Source organism: Danio rerio, chromosome 6, assembly GCF_049306965.1.
Source record: "Danio rerio strain Tuebingen ecotype United States chromosome 6, GRCz12tu, whole genome shotgun sequence".
Taxonomy (NCBI): Eukaryota; Metazoa; Chordata; class Actinopteri; order Cypriniformes; family Danionidae; genus Danio; species Danio rerio.
In genome coordinates, this window is record NC_133181.1 from 20,680,778 (window position 1) to 20,696,579 (window position 15,802).

Consider the following 15,802-nt stretch of genomic DNA (forward strand, 5'->3'; position numbering starts at 1 on the left):
AAAACATCTTTGATGTTTCGGTTAATGTTACACTGATTTTGTGTCAGTCATGATATTTTACCCTGACCCTAAACTGAATGTAATCCAATATCTTTGCAGCAGTGGAATATGTATACAACAAAAAAAGTTTCAGTTTCAAAAATATTTTATAATGGTCGTTTTATTTTAATGCTGTAGCTAACACATTGTAGATCACACATTTTACAGTAGCCAGAGGAAACGTCAATGTTTGAAAGAGGGGAAAAATAGAACTACTTATCTATAATATAACCATAGTTGACCAAATTATTTAAAAACTAGTGATGTAGATTGATACAGAAACCTCATTTTTTGATTTATGCACCATAACACTTTCCAGTATTTGTTGAACTTCAAATCTGAGATGTTTAGCAATCTTGTGTGTTTACATTTTTTTTTTGGTCCATCATGGCAGTTCATTTGAAGCAAAAGCACCTGGGTCTGTTTTTCTTGTTGGAGACTTGTTCAATTATTTCCAGCAAACAACAATGTTAGGGTCATTCTCCAACCGTTCATCCAACTCTTTGTAACTCATTCCTGCAAAAATAAAAGAATGTCACCTGCATTAAAAAAAACTTTAAAAGTATGTAAAAACAACAAATAAAAACACAATAACACGTACCAGTTTTGCAGCAGATTTCATCATAACTATGGCAGCCAGTGTAAAGTCTAGGTGGACGACTTCTTTCATCTCTTACAACCTTGACTGGATACTTCTGTAGACGTCGAATCAGACCTTTCATCAAGCCAAACTGAATCAACTTCCTAAACAAACAAACAAAAAAACTTAATTGCCAGCAGCCAAATGAGCCAAAAGGACTTAAAAGCATTTTTGGGATGTTGTTCTTCTTAACATGTGATTATGATTAGTGTTGGAAAAAAATAAATGATGAAGAGAGAGAATCCAGTCCAGGATACTTGAACTAGCAGAACAAGCTTTATTGAGATGTGTTGGTTGATCTGGGGTCATACACCCTCTTCAAGAAGTCCTAGTGTCTGTAAGAGCCTACTGGAGTCTCTCACAGGTCTGAAAGCAAGTCTATAATGAAGTGTTTTTTGGAGGAGGGGAATGGCTAGGTGGAGAAGTGTTGTTATCAGTAGGGTAAATTGCCTTTCACCATCCCCGATCTCAGCAATATTAGAAGCATGAAAACAAAGCATGCAAATGAAGTATTGGAGCCCGTCCTGCCACTTGACCAGCTCAAAAGTGTTACCTAGCTATTTGTTAGACAATAGACACAGCCGTGCTTTGAACTAAGAGGTTTAAATGTCACACCCTAGCTAGAATTTTGAATGAAATAAGCAAATTAAAAACCAAAGAATGTATTTTTTTCAGTTATATGTAGATTACTGTTAATTTAAGACTAGAGTACATACATTTATTTTTCCACACTAGCATGCCTTACAGCTGGTACCTTAAAAGTAAAGCGTTAAAAGGGATTGGAAATACAGTCATTGGAAACCTATACAGCCCTTGAGGATCACCTAAACTACTTTCATTCATTTATTTTCTTTTCGGCTTAGTCCCTATATTTATCAGGGGTTGCCACAGAGAAATGAACCGCAAAACTATCCAGTATATGTTTTACGCAGCAGATGCTCTTCCAGCCACAACCCAACACTGAGAAACCCATACACTACAGCCAAATTAGCATATTGAGTTCAACTATAGCGCATGGCTTGGACTGTGGGGGAAACCAGAGCATTATGGTGGCACAGTGGGTAGCATGATCGTTGGGGTGGGTTTCCTCCGGGTGCTTCGGTTTTCCCTACAGTCCAAAGACATGCGCTATAGGTGAATTGGATGAACTAAATTGTACGTAGTGTATGAGTGTGTGTATGAATGTTTCCCAGTACTGGGTTGCAGCTGGAAGGGTATTCTCTGCGTAAAACATCCTGGATATTAAAGTGGCGATCCCTGATGAATAAGGGACTGAGCCAAAGCAAAATGAATGAATGATTGTATATAAATAACCTAGGACCGCAATATTTGCAGACATGCTCACTGAATCATCGGATCACTCAGACCACATGGCTTGAGTAAATTAGAAAATCCAAGAGTCCACTTAAAGCAGGGTGAATTCACTTTAAGCAATAACGCAAATGGTTAGGACAAAAACTCCTGTTAACCTGGAAAAGATCACTTGTCATGGCGTTGCATCTAAGCGTTGCACTATTCCTTTGTTAATAAATGTGTCATCATTTTTTAAAATGTGTCATTTTAATGCTGTTTATATTTCTTAAGACTTATTTTGTGATTTCATGATTTTTAAATGCTCTTTTTATGGAAAGCACTTTAAATTAGCACTATTATTGAAATGTGCCATCTATGAACTGGAGTTGTCATTCATTCATTCATTTTCTTTTTGGCTTAGTCCCTTTAATAATCTGGGGTCGCCACCCAATTCACCTTTGGACTGTGGGGGAATCTCACGTGAACACAGGGAGAACATGCAAACTCCACACAGAAATGCCAACTGACCCAGCCAAGGCTTGCAGCAGCAACCTGTCTGTATTGCCATTGCACTGCCCCATTGACGAGTTGTAAAACTAATTAAAAATGAACCTCAGCCCAATGCTTGGAATAATGATTATCAATCATCTTAAAGCAGCATTCAGACTGAGACAAACTTGCCTGTCGTCCACTTTTTGTAGCTGGTGAGAATAGCGGGAACAGAGGTCACGTACAGTCGTACCTGGGGTCAAACCACAGTACAACTGGAACACATCCCTGAGACTTGTCCTCTGCCCTGGTGACATAACACACAGTAAAATAAGCACTGTGAATAGAAATATCTCACTTTCATACACTCATATGATGCAGAAAAATACATTTACTATCTCTTTGTACTTGCTCACCTGGCTTACTGACATAATGTAGACACTCTTCCTGAAGGCACTTCTTATCTATTAGGTTTTGCACTTTAGGTGTTGTGCAGTACACATTTGAGTACTGTAAAGTACGACAACCAAAAATGTAAGAAAAAGAACCCATTACAAGAATGAGAATAAACAACATCAACAAAAAACATACCTGAAATATGGATACCAGAGTTACCACGTCATAATACCTGTAAAACAGATCCACTGCTTCAGTGTGAAGTCTTAACTGTAGAATGATTGTTTACACTATTTAATATATAACGAAATATCAAATAGGTAAGATTTTAAACAGCTTCACGTAATTAATTGTGGCAACATGCCATGTAATTCATAAATGTCTGTACTGTATTCCTTAAATGTTTGTCTATTTTGAATACTAATTCATGCCTTTACTGAGCTAATACAAAATTTCAAGTCATTATCAATATTTTTGTCCTATTATAGGCCCAAAGCCAGCCTGGTAAAAGTGGTGGTACAAAAAGTGGAGCTTTTTGCAGTTATTTGCCTGATTTTCTATTTTATGATAAGTTTTAAATTCTGCATTTTAGTGACATTTTAAGCACTACTTTTAGCTGGATTAGCTTGTTTTGGTGATCATATCCATACCCTTTGATGTACCAAAAATATTTCCAAAAGATTTATAATAAAGAAATATTAATATACTTATTTTTTAAATATTTAATTCATTGCATCCTATCCATTAAAAAAAGGAATTTGTTTAAGTTTTAAAAAGGGGTGATGCAGAGTGTATTTTTAAGTCTTGGTTGTGTTAATGGGGTGTAAAACAATGTGTGCCCATGCTTTATTTCTAAAGAAAAAAAAGCACCTTATTTTTTGACATTTCTTACTTTAATTTTATACTGCTTCTCTGCAATCATAAAATCCGACCACCAAATTTCCTGCTTTCTCAAAAGGCCTGCCGTCACAGGGGTTCTGATTGGTCAGCTAACCTAATGTGTTGTGATTTCGCAGATCAGCTCCATGTTACTACAAAACATCACACCTCTACTAGCATGTGCTTTGCATCTGTTGTGTAAATAATGTCAGCGCAGTTGCACCAGTTTGAGAATGAATCGGACACAGAAAGTGAAGAGGACATAGCTGAAGCTCATTCCTGCTCTCTAAAATAAAAATTAACACGTGTCTTTCATTTTCATTCAGTTTTTAAGCATGTGTTATTAATACAAAAGTTCACATGTCTCTTGCGAAATCATTATTTCAAATGCAAAACACACGGAACATAGACATTGCATGTGCTGGTGAAGATTACAGGGTTTTTACAGATAAATATGAATTTGAAGCTAAATTGTTAAGTGTCAAACAGTGTTTTCCCTTGTTTACGTCCTTGCTACAACATACAGTTAACAACAGAAACTATGTAATATAAACTATGTAATATAAATTCATTCATTCATTTTTTTGTCGGCATAGTCCCTTTATTAATCCGGGGTCATCACAGCGAATTGAACTGCCAACTTATCCAGCAAGTTTTTTCGCAGCGGATGCCCTTCCAGCCGCAACCCATCTCTGGGAGCCCGGAGGAAACCCACGCAAACGCAGGGAGAACATGCAAACTCCACACAGAAAAGCCAACTGAGCAGAGGCTCGAACCAGCGACCTTCTTGCTGTGAGGCGACAGCACTACCTACTGCATCACTGCTTCGCCAGTATATAAATTATAACAAATAAAAACATTTTGTGGCTCACAATCCACAGCGTCTTCTATTATCGTTAGAACTACTCTGAGAAATTTTGGGCCAAATCCAGCACTGAATTGGGATAGATTCTGGAAGCTGTCCTTTGTCAAATGCTAGAGTGCTACTTTTTTTGTAATAGGAACGTGACTTAAACTGGAAAATAATTAAAAATAACTTGTAACCACTTTTCTATGCATTATGTCATTTGGAATCCCAAATACAGAAACAGATCAAGCTCTGTGAAAACAGCAGCGTTTGGATGACATTTTACCTTTCTCTAATGCTAACTTCGTTTGCTAACAGCGTCTCTTCGCTGCGAGTTTCCTGGGCTGTAATTCGATTTCGACTACAACTGAATCTTTGCTTCATTTGCATACGTCTCTGTCACTGATCGCTGTTTATCTGACATGACGCAGCAGGAGAAACAGACACCCATGAGGGAATGGTGGGTAGGCTCATTTGCATTTAAAGCCACAGGCAACAAAACAGCTACAATGTCCTTTTACTCCAAAATTCACATATTCAGCGTGGTATAAAAAATTATCTGATGGGAATTTTAAAAAATTTACGGACACATTCTGGAGACACCAAAGACTTAACTTAGTGAAGAGTAGCCATGTATTATAAGCAGAAAAATGTGCTACCACCCAGTTGTAATAGCAAAATATAGCCCTTCTGGATAAAAAGACCACAGCAGGGTTCTGAACCCATTGTTGTAAGGTTTTTTTGTGATAATTTATCACAGAATAAACATGCTCCAAAGTACACTACTAGTTGATCATTTAGTATCAGATGTGGCTTATATGAAAGGCCTCTAAATTATGCTTATTTTACCAAAATAAAATATGATCATGCCTTGATTTTTAATTATTTAATTAGGAGGTAAGGTCTGACTTTGCTTAGACAAAAGTCTTGTCACTTAACAGAAATAATGTAGAGTATAGAATATAAAGTCATGGTGCAGTGGAAAAATAATTAATATTAAGCATATCTACAATGACTCAAAAAACTTATCTTAGTTCAGGGTTATATTATAAATTGCATACACCCCAACTATTTTGTTGAAGAAAAAGCAGTATGTTATAAAATAATTACAATATTCATTCATTCCTTTTCCTTTGGCTTTGTCCCTGATTGGGGTCACCACAGCGCATTGAACTGCCAACTATTCCAGCATATGTTTTACACAGCAGATGCCCTTTCAGCCACAACCCAGCACTGGGAAAGACCCATACACTCTGGCATTCACATGCACACTCATACACTACAGTTAATTTTGTTTACCCAATTCACCGATAGCACATGCTTTTGGGAAACAAGAGCACTTGGAGACCCACTTAAACACAGGGAAAACATGCAAACTTCACACAGAAATGCCAACTGGCCCAGCTGGGACTCGAATCAGCAACATTCTTGCTGTGAGGCGACAGTGCTAACCACTGAGCCACCGTGCTGCCCCATTATATTATACAAAAAAGTTATCTGGAATGGCAAAGAAAGCATTCTTGCAAGACTCTTAGATTTCATCAAGATTCATCTTCAATGCCTCCATCTTATCCCAGACATGCTCAATAATGTTCATATCTAATGACTGGGCTGGCCAATCCTGGAGCACCTTGACCTTCTTCGCTTTCAGGAATTTTGATGTGGAGGCTGAAGTATAAGGAGCACTGTCCTGCTGAAGAACTTGCCCTATCCTGTGAATTGTAATGTAATGGGCAGCACAAATGTCTTGATGCCTCAGGCTGTTGATGTTGCCATACACTCTGCAGATCTCTCGCATACCCCCATACTAAAATGTAACCTCAAACCATGATTTTCCTTTATTAAACTTGACTAATTTCTAACAATCTTGGGTCCATACGGGTTCCAATAGGTCTTCTGCAGTATATGTGATGATCTAGATGCAGTTTTAACAGATCTATCTTCTAACACTTTTCCAAATGATCAACTAGAAGTCAAGTTATTATTTGTTGCTGTTACAACTGGGATTGACGACAAGACTTTAGTCAGGTAGTGTAATAAGTTAAGCTTATGATAGCGGTTAAAAAGGAATATCTTTATACTTACAATAAATTCTGAACAGCAATCCGTACCAAATTAAGCTCAACATCAGCCTCAGCAGAGATCTTTTGAATGTGTCGATAGCCATCTACAAAGGGTAAGATCTGCAGGACAACATAATCAAAATATTTATAAACCACAAATTATAAATTACTGAGAAAAGTTTTTGAAGGCAGCAGGTCAAAATATAATACTACCTGTTTCACAATGTGAGTGTGAGCATGGTTGTAAAAAATGTAACAATAATAAGTATCACAAACATTTATCGGACATTTGGATCTAATCTGATGCAACAACAAAAAACACAAGTGCTGCATGATTAGTCGTATCGCAATCGTGATGTCAGTCCGTGCGGTTATATGAAGGGAAAATGTTGGGATTATATTAAATAATCCACACATTCAGATGAAGATCAATTTCCGTTCAGATGAAAAGAACAGTAGTACTGGGGTTCCACAAGGCTGTGTCAGTTCACCTATTCTTTTTACACTTTTTATAAATGAATGTTCAAGCAAGCATTCACAGAATTTTATTTTTAAATATTCCGATGACACAGCCATATTAAGTTTACTTTAAGAGAATGATGATATTGGTGTTATCCATCAGTCAGAAATTAGTCAGTTCTTTGAGTGGTGTGATAGAAATAAGCGAAAAATAAATACTAATAAAACAGAAGAGATTTTATTTGACCCATAGGTGACCTTCGTCAAGTGGTTGTACATGACCATCCTATTACTCAGTCAGAAACATAAGTACTTGGGCATTAACATCGACAGTTCTTTCACATGGAAAACACACATGGCGAGGGTTTTTTTTTCGTTTACACCAGAGAGTTGAAGCATTGTTCTTTAAGCATTGTTAGATATGGTATCACAGTGTGGATTGGCAACCTATCAGTTCAGTGTAAATCTAAATTAGTGCATCTCTTAAAAACTGGATGGAAAATTGTTGGGCACGATGAATATTTTAATCCTCAAGTTTTATATGACAATTGTGTCCTCAATCAGGTGACAAGGATTGTGAATGACCCAACTCATTTTATGTTTACACATTACGAACTGCTTCCCTCGGGTAGGAGATATAGAGTCCCAAAGTGTAGGTTAAACCGTTATAAGAAATCCTTTGTGCCTGTTTCAGTGGGTTTATTTAACAAGAGTCCATCTTAATTAGCATTATAAATTTTGTAGCAATATATATACACTAAGGGTGTCACGATCCTCCAAATTCTCGATTCGATTACATTTTCGATTCTAAAGGCACGATTCGATTCGATTTTTGATTATGAATAATTAATTAATTAATGACCATTTAAACTACCTGGCCTGCATGGTCTTTGTTTTACCCATAAACAAATCATACAGTAAATGAATAAAGGCAAGATACACACATAATTACCATCTGTCAATCACTTTTTTTCTGCGGGACTCGTGAATAGGCAGAGATCTGGGTCGTTATAATGGCATCGGTAAAAAAGACGCACAACCAACAGGAACCAGCCAACAGTATCTGAGGTGTTCGCTAAAATGACAAAGTACAAGTGAGTGAAAGATTGAAGCAGTCCTCTGACTGCCTGGACCTGCTGTCTCGAGCGGATGGCTGTGTGCGTCTGTGTGGTCACGTGATGTGCATTTTCAGAGGTAGAGAGGAAGGAGGGCTGCTCAGAAATGCTACACGCCACTGTGGATGTCAAATTGTTGTCGTTCTAAAATGCCATTTAAAAACAAAGACAGTGTAAACGGGGCCTGAGTGTGTACTTTTCGCGAGCGGATTTGCAACGGGGGTGGGCGGAGGATCGCGATGCCGGTGTTGTCTATCGGACGAACCGTACGTAATACGTACATAGCAGAGCTTGCAAAACTGTGTTTTTTTTTGTCAACAACAGGAACGTTGTCAACATAACTCACTGGAAATCCAAAATGCTTACACACCGGTGGCTTCATTGAAAGAGGAGAGGGTTTAAGTTCTGTCGACGGGTCTCCTGCTTCTGCAGTTGAACAAGCACTTCAACAAGCCTGTTTTTTTCCCGCTTGGCAAGCCAAGCTGACGTGACATGGGGGCGTGGCAGCATCGACGATTCTATTTTTTGATTCGATAATCGAAATTGAGCATAAATTTCGATCGATTTCAATTAAAAATTGAAATCGTGACACCCCTAATATACACACACACACACACACATATACAGTACATACACACACACACACACAAACATATATATATACACACACACACACACACACATACACACACACACACACACACATATATATATATATATATATATATATATATATATATATATATATATATATATATATATATATATATATATATATATATATATAAAACAATCTAAATCCAGATTACAAATATTTTGCTCACTGAAAAAACTGGAAGTTTTTTTCTTTGTACTTTTGTCAATTAAATAAAAGTTAAATCAACAAATCGCATGTTCTTGATTTTATAATTTTTTTTTGCAAGAAGAAGTCATTGATTTAACAGCAATGCTTGATTTTAATTCAGTCTAATAATTTTTATTAAATGAAATGAAATCATTCATTTTCTTTTCGGCTTAGTCCCTTTTATAAATCTGTGGTCGCCACAGCAAAATGAACCGCTAACTTACTAAGCACATGTTCCACGCAGCAGATGCCCTTCCAGCCGCAACCCATCTCTGGGCAACATCCATACACACTCATACACTATGTACAATTTAGCTTACCCAATTCCCCTGTACTGTATGTCTTTGGACTGTGGGGGAAATCGGAGCACCCAGAGGAAACCCACGCGAATGCAGGGAGAACATGCAAACTCCACACAGAAATGCCAACTGACCAAGCTGAGGCTCGAACCAGCGACCATCTTGCTGTGAGGCGACAGCACTACTACTGCCCCACCCGAAATGAAATTAGATATGATAAAAGTACAGGAAAGGACTTTTTATTTACCTGTTGTGTGGTAAGATCCCATTGTGACTTTATAAAGTGGTCCTTATTCTTGGTAAATACCGGTACATCATACTCCTGAACAACCAAAGGGTCTTTCCTTTGTTCAATTAGCTTCAAGTGGATGGTGTTGGAGTCATCTGCCATGAGAGAGGAAAAAGGGGGATTATTAAAACAATAAAAACCAGTAAGATTCATAAACGCATAGGAAATGTATTTTTTTTATGTATATTTGTTTTTATGTATAGGGGGCAGTGAGATTCATAAATAAACATACCAATAGGAAGGGTGCAGGCTCCTGTAATATTAAGATCCTCCAAAAGTGTGGACATGATAGGCAACAGCTTCTGCTTACTCTCCTCATTTGAAATAAATCCACTTTCAAGCTAATCAAGGACAATTCATCATATGTTTAATAAATATATAAAACATGAATACTTGTGTGTGTGTGTGTGTGTGTGTGTGTGTGTACACACTAAATTAACTTTTACCTCAAGAGTCGTGAGGTATCCAGCCAGCTTTTTGACAATGGGCTCTAAAGCAGATGTTTTTGTACTGGCATCACAGACTAAACCCAAATTGAAGAGCAAGGCATTCCTCCTGTACTTCTTATGTTCAATGCATACTGGACAGCCAATAAGTTTCTTCTCCATGGCAGTCCTTTATTCGGTTTACAGATAAAATACAGCATGATTACTAATACATATAAAGTTATATTTGCAACACGTGAAAACCTGTTTTTTATTTTTTATAAAGTTGGATTTAAAGGACTTACGACAAGGAAAAGCAGTACCTACTGTACCATTTTATTTAGTAAATTATGCCTACAGTGAAATTTTCATTTGGAATTCAATGATCAAAATTTGACTCAGTAATATAATTAAATATATTTCTACAAACTAGTGCTGGGCAAAGATTAAAGGGCAAATTTTTGGAAAGAATAAAAGTTTTGTGTTGATTTTATACATTTATTAAGTTTATGTGATATACACACACATAGTGAAGGATTGGATTTTCTGATGAATGTCTGCTCCAGGACGAAGCAACACATATCTTTTCTTATGACTTTATGAATGTTAATATAGTTGACTTTGTGTTTAAGGGCCTAGATTGAAAAAGGATGTGAACCTTTGGGTTTAATAACTGGTTGACCCACAAACACATGAAATTGTAGAGCACAACAACAAATGTGGAAAGTTGAAAAGTATAAAGAAAAGACCCCTGGAAGACCAACTGCTCATATATTCTTACAATAGTATCCTATAAGTTATATAGCCTATACTGTATTATCTTTTTAAGAAAATAGCAAAACAGTAAAAAAAAATATATATAAAAAAATTCTTTTTTAAATCTGATTAAAAAAAAAAAAAAAAAAACACTTGTGTAACCTACACAACGAAACAAAGATACAAAACGTGTCATGGGGTGTTCTGCCCCTATTAAGTGTTTAAAGAGAACATTATTAGTGATTATGTAGGTCTATAGGCAAAATACACACAGACACAGTTGTAGTCAGAATTAGCCCCTCTGACCTATTAGAGCCACTGTTTATTTTTTTTCCCCAATTTCTGTTTAATGGAGGGAAGATTGTTTCAGCACATTTCTAAGCATAATAGTTTTAGAAACCTATTTCTAAAAACTGATTTATTTCATCTTTGTCACGATGACAGTAAATAATATTTGACTAGATATTTTTCAAAACACTTCTGTACAGCTTAAAGTGACATTTAAAGGCTAGGTTAATAAGGTGAACTAGACAGGTTAGGGTAATTAGGCAGGTTATTGTATATCGATGGTTTGTTCTGTAGACTATCAGAAAACAAATTAGCTAAAAGGGGATAATAATTTTTTCCCAAAATTGTTTTTAAAAAATTAAAAACTGCTTTTATTCTAGCCGAAATGAAACAAATAAGACTTTCTCCAGAAGAAAATAATATTATCAGACATACTGTGAAAATTTCCTTGCTCTGTTAAACATAATTTGGGAAATATAAAAAAAAAAACAAAAAACAAAAGGGGGCTAATAATTCTGACTTCAACTGTGTGTGTGTGTGTGTGTGTGTGTGTGTATATAAATATATATAAAAAAAAAAAAAAAAAAAATATATATATATATATATATATATATATATATATATATATATATATATATATATATATATATATATATATATATATGTGTGTGTGTGTGTGTGTGTGTGTGTGTATATATATATATTTTTTTTAATAATAGGCCTAACTTAAGGGAGATGCGCACATTAAGAAAGCTAATATGCCAGTGTTTTGCAAAAGTTGCAGATATCTGTCCAATATCAAAAGTTGAATTTGTGTTTAAGGGCCTAGATTATATGATGACCAGATGTGTCATTGCTTTTTCTGTGTGTCAAGTTAGTTTTTTCCTCAGAATCTTCTTCCAGGATTTATCCTGATAAGATGCCTGCTGGAGAGCAAGACAGCCTAGAAGTAGTTTAGTATTGTTTGTGTATGTGTGTGCGTTTTCTTCATCTGTGTTGGAAAAATTAATCCCAAACTTTATCAAGGCATTTTTCAGGAAAACGTAAGACCATCTGTCCTCCTACTGAAGCTTAACAGAGGATAGGTGATGCAACAAGACAACAATCCAAAGGATAAAAGTAAATCAACAATAGAATGACTTTAACAAAAGAATGGACTGGCCCAGTCAGCATGCTGACCTCAACCCATTTAAAATACAGTGGCATGACCTCAAGAGAGTGATTCACACCAGAAATCCCAAGTATATTGCTGAACTGAAACAGTTTTGTAAAAAGAAATGGTCCAAAATCCTTCCTGAACAGGAGGTGTAGGTCTGATCTAAAACTACAGGAAATGTTTGGTTGAGATTATTGCTGCCAAAGAAGGGTCAACCAGTTATTAAATCCGAAGATTCACATCCTTTTTCTACCCTGCACTGTAAATGTTTACATGTTGTGTCCAATAAAAACACATAATATTTGTGTGGAATTAGTTTAACCACACTAATGTGTTGGACTAGTGTAAATTTAATTTCATTTATGCAGGAACCCAAAAAATCTCAAAGGGTTCACATACTGTTTCTTGAAACTGTATTTAAATTTTTATATCCTTTGTATCATATACATTTATTTAATATCTAAATATAATTTATCATTTTCTCAAATATATGCATGCATCTATTTTTATATATATATACATAAAAATTATACACAGTAGTACACACACATATATTATGTCACAAACCTTTATATTGGATGCGATTAATTTGTGCTCAGCACTATTAAAAACCCACTTTCCAAATCAAAATGTTTGGCAATTTAAGTAATTTTAAATGCACATTTTAAAGCATAGCTGGAAGAATTCTGCTTGGTCTAAAACAATGGTTCTAAAAACAAATGATATTAAACAAAGAAACACTGCAACAATTAGATCAATTGTTATGATGAAGTTCTGTACGTACACTGTTATGAGTTTGTTCTGCAGTTCAGGTTTGGTAATGATGTACACCTGTACAGTATCAAAGAGTTCCCTTGAAATATACTCCTCCGGAACCTTCAATCAAAAATAGAGAAAGAAAAACAAGGTAAAATAACTTTAATATATATTTTCAAAAGATATAAGCATAAAAAAGTATATATATATATATATATATATATATATATATATATATATATATATATATATATATATATATATATATATATATATATATATATATATGAATGAATGAATGGTGCATTCAAGTGTTGGAGTTAAATGTACAATGCTGTTTTAGACCCTTTTCACATGACGTTACGTGGTGTCCAGTTTGACTCCACACTGTGTATCCTTACTTCCGCCTACACAGAACTCTCCATAGAGAATTCACCCACTCAGCTGTGTATTTACTAACAATATATGGTAAGACGGTGATTATGGTGACTATGGTTTTCTGTTGTCTGCATTCTAGGCAAAACATCTAGCTTCCAAAAAAATGTACTGATCAGTGAGATTTGAAAAAACTAAAAAAATTTCAACTTTTAACAGAACGTGTTGCTTTGTATCTTTACTGCAGATGAAGTTGGTATGTACTTGTTAGCATTTGTCAAATAAAATGTTTAAGACGTTCACATGGGTGCTGCACATTTTTTTTTATGTCAACTTTATTTTTTATTTTTTTACTACCATTACATTATATATAAGTGTATCTTATTTATGAACATAAAATGTAAAAAAATCAAGACTTAAAAAAAAAAAAACTTATTGATCATCAGGATCATTTAAGCAAGGTATGAAGAACCGTTTCCAAGGAGCTGAAAAACTGACACCTGAGTCCTGATTGAGTGGTTCTACATAAGCACAATGGTATATAGCAGAGGTAGGAAACCTATATAGCCACATGTGGCACTTTGACCAAAAACATGTGGCTCTCCAGCTGTCTCTCTTCAATAATATTTTAAAGTTAAAAAAAATTCACTAGAAATTTGTTTCCTGTTGAAAGTACAAGTACAATTCCATTTTTATTGTGTTTTCTACAGCGAAATGAATATGAACTCAGTTTACAATAAAATGACTTTTTAACCAATGCACATATGTGATGCTGTGATTTAATTTGAATCGTGACACCAATAAAGGGCTAGAAACTTACATTTCTATTGTAACCTCCCGTATGTAAATTCAAACAACATTCATTAGTGGCGATGGCAAAAAGAAATAAAAAATCAATAAATTCACTTTGTTCATACATTGTGATGCGTTACATTTGTTTATTTTTGCGTTGTGCATGAACATAAATAAAGGTTTTGTTTATTAATAAATAAAGGTTTTGTTATATACACACCCCCAATGGCTCCTTTAAAAAACACTTGATTAAAAAAAAATCAGAAATTTCTCTTTGCTGAAAAAAGGTTCCAGATCCCTGGTACATAGTATATAAATGCTATATAACATAGCATCTGCCCATGACACTAGTGAAATTAAATGGACGGTTTCCGAGTTGGGGGCGTGTCAGTAAGAAATATAATGCTATATATTAAGTAAACACTTGTGGATTTTCATTGACAAATTGATGCGAATTCTTGGCTTTTCGTTTTTCGATAAGCAAAGTTAACAAACCCTGCTATATTTTCTTGTAATCTATAAAAAGTAGGCATAACACTATTTTTTGCCGACAAAAGGAACCTGAACACACCCGACGTCGTAACTTATTACGACTTGTCAATTTATAAGTATGATCACAGTAAAACGTCATGTACGTAACTTTGCTGTGATAAGCCAGTTAACTAGATAAACATTATCTTGCTGTGCGTACTGTGCTCTTTTGCAAGCCATGCAGCCAAACATACATCTGTTCCCAAATACAGGTTTCTGTGATGTTACCTGATATGTGATCTTTGGTCCTAACGTTGGATGAAATTCACTGAAAAATATACAGTCTATTCGTCTGTAAGTACCCATTTCTTTAAGTAAAGTTTTCTGTTGATGTAAAAACAATACTGTTCTTCTTGTTGTAATTTTTATGGCGGTTGGCAACCAGCTTTTTTGAGAATTACCGCCACCATCTGGATTGGAGTGCAGATCAGGAGTAATCTAACCCATATTTTCTTATTGTGATCAAAAAATAAGTAAATAATTATTTTTTTTCTTTTATATAACTACTAAATTCTGTGACTTAACCATGCGTCTTTCGTTAAGTTATAAACATAGCTAAAACAAGCCTTACTGTTCTTCTTCTTGGTTCTATGGCGAGTTGCGAACCAACTTTTGAGGTGCATATGGCCACTTACTGTGATGTAGCGTCATGACACTGGATTTCTAAATTCTATTTTATAATCCACTATTCTTAATGAATCCTATATTTACCTATATATTTTCTCCCTGAATCTAGAACATCTTTTAATAAACCTTTTAAATGTGAAATCCTGATATCCTAAGGTATACAATTCCTCTTTATGATTTCTCTTTTTATTTTCATGCTTTGCATCTTTTCAAAACATGTTCCACTGTCTCCTTTGTTAAACATGTTACATAAACCTGTCTCATGTTTCCTTATTATGTATGATGCTTGATTTAAGGGCAATTCTTCAACTATGGGCATTTTTAGCCTTTGTGAAGTTGAGTAAAAAGAACTTGTTCAAAAGTAATGTATTGCCTTATAAGTTTAAACAATTTGTCTAGTTTTAAGATCTGTAGGAGGAAGATAATTAGAATGAGATATGAAAA

General features: G+C 35.1%; 1 protein-coding gene across 2 annotated transcripts; it reads right to left on the reverse strand.

Moving 5' to 3' along the window:
• Positions 1 to 144: 144 nt before the first annotated feature.
• Positions 145 to 15,103, reverse strand: nprl2 (NPR2 like, GATOR1 complex subunit). Of its 2 annotated transcripts, NM_001045847.2 has the most exon segments (11): positions 145 to 555; positions 641 to 783; positions 2,654 to 2,768; positions 2,878 to 2,971; positions 3,053 to 3,089; positions 6,669 to 6,766; positions 9,611 to 9,747; positions 9,885 to 9,993; positions 10,099 to 10,267; positions 13,062 to 13,153; positions 14,960 to 15,098. In NM_001045847.2, coding segments are annotated over 11 exon segments (1,140 nt in total). In that variant the 5' UTR covers positions 15,038 to 15,098; the 3' UTR covers positions 145 to 487.
• Between the last annotated feature and the right edge of the window lie 699 nt (positions 15,104 to 15,802).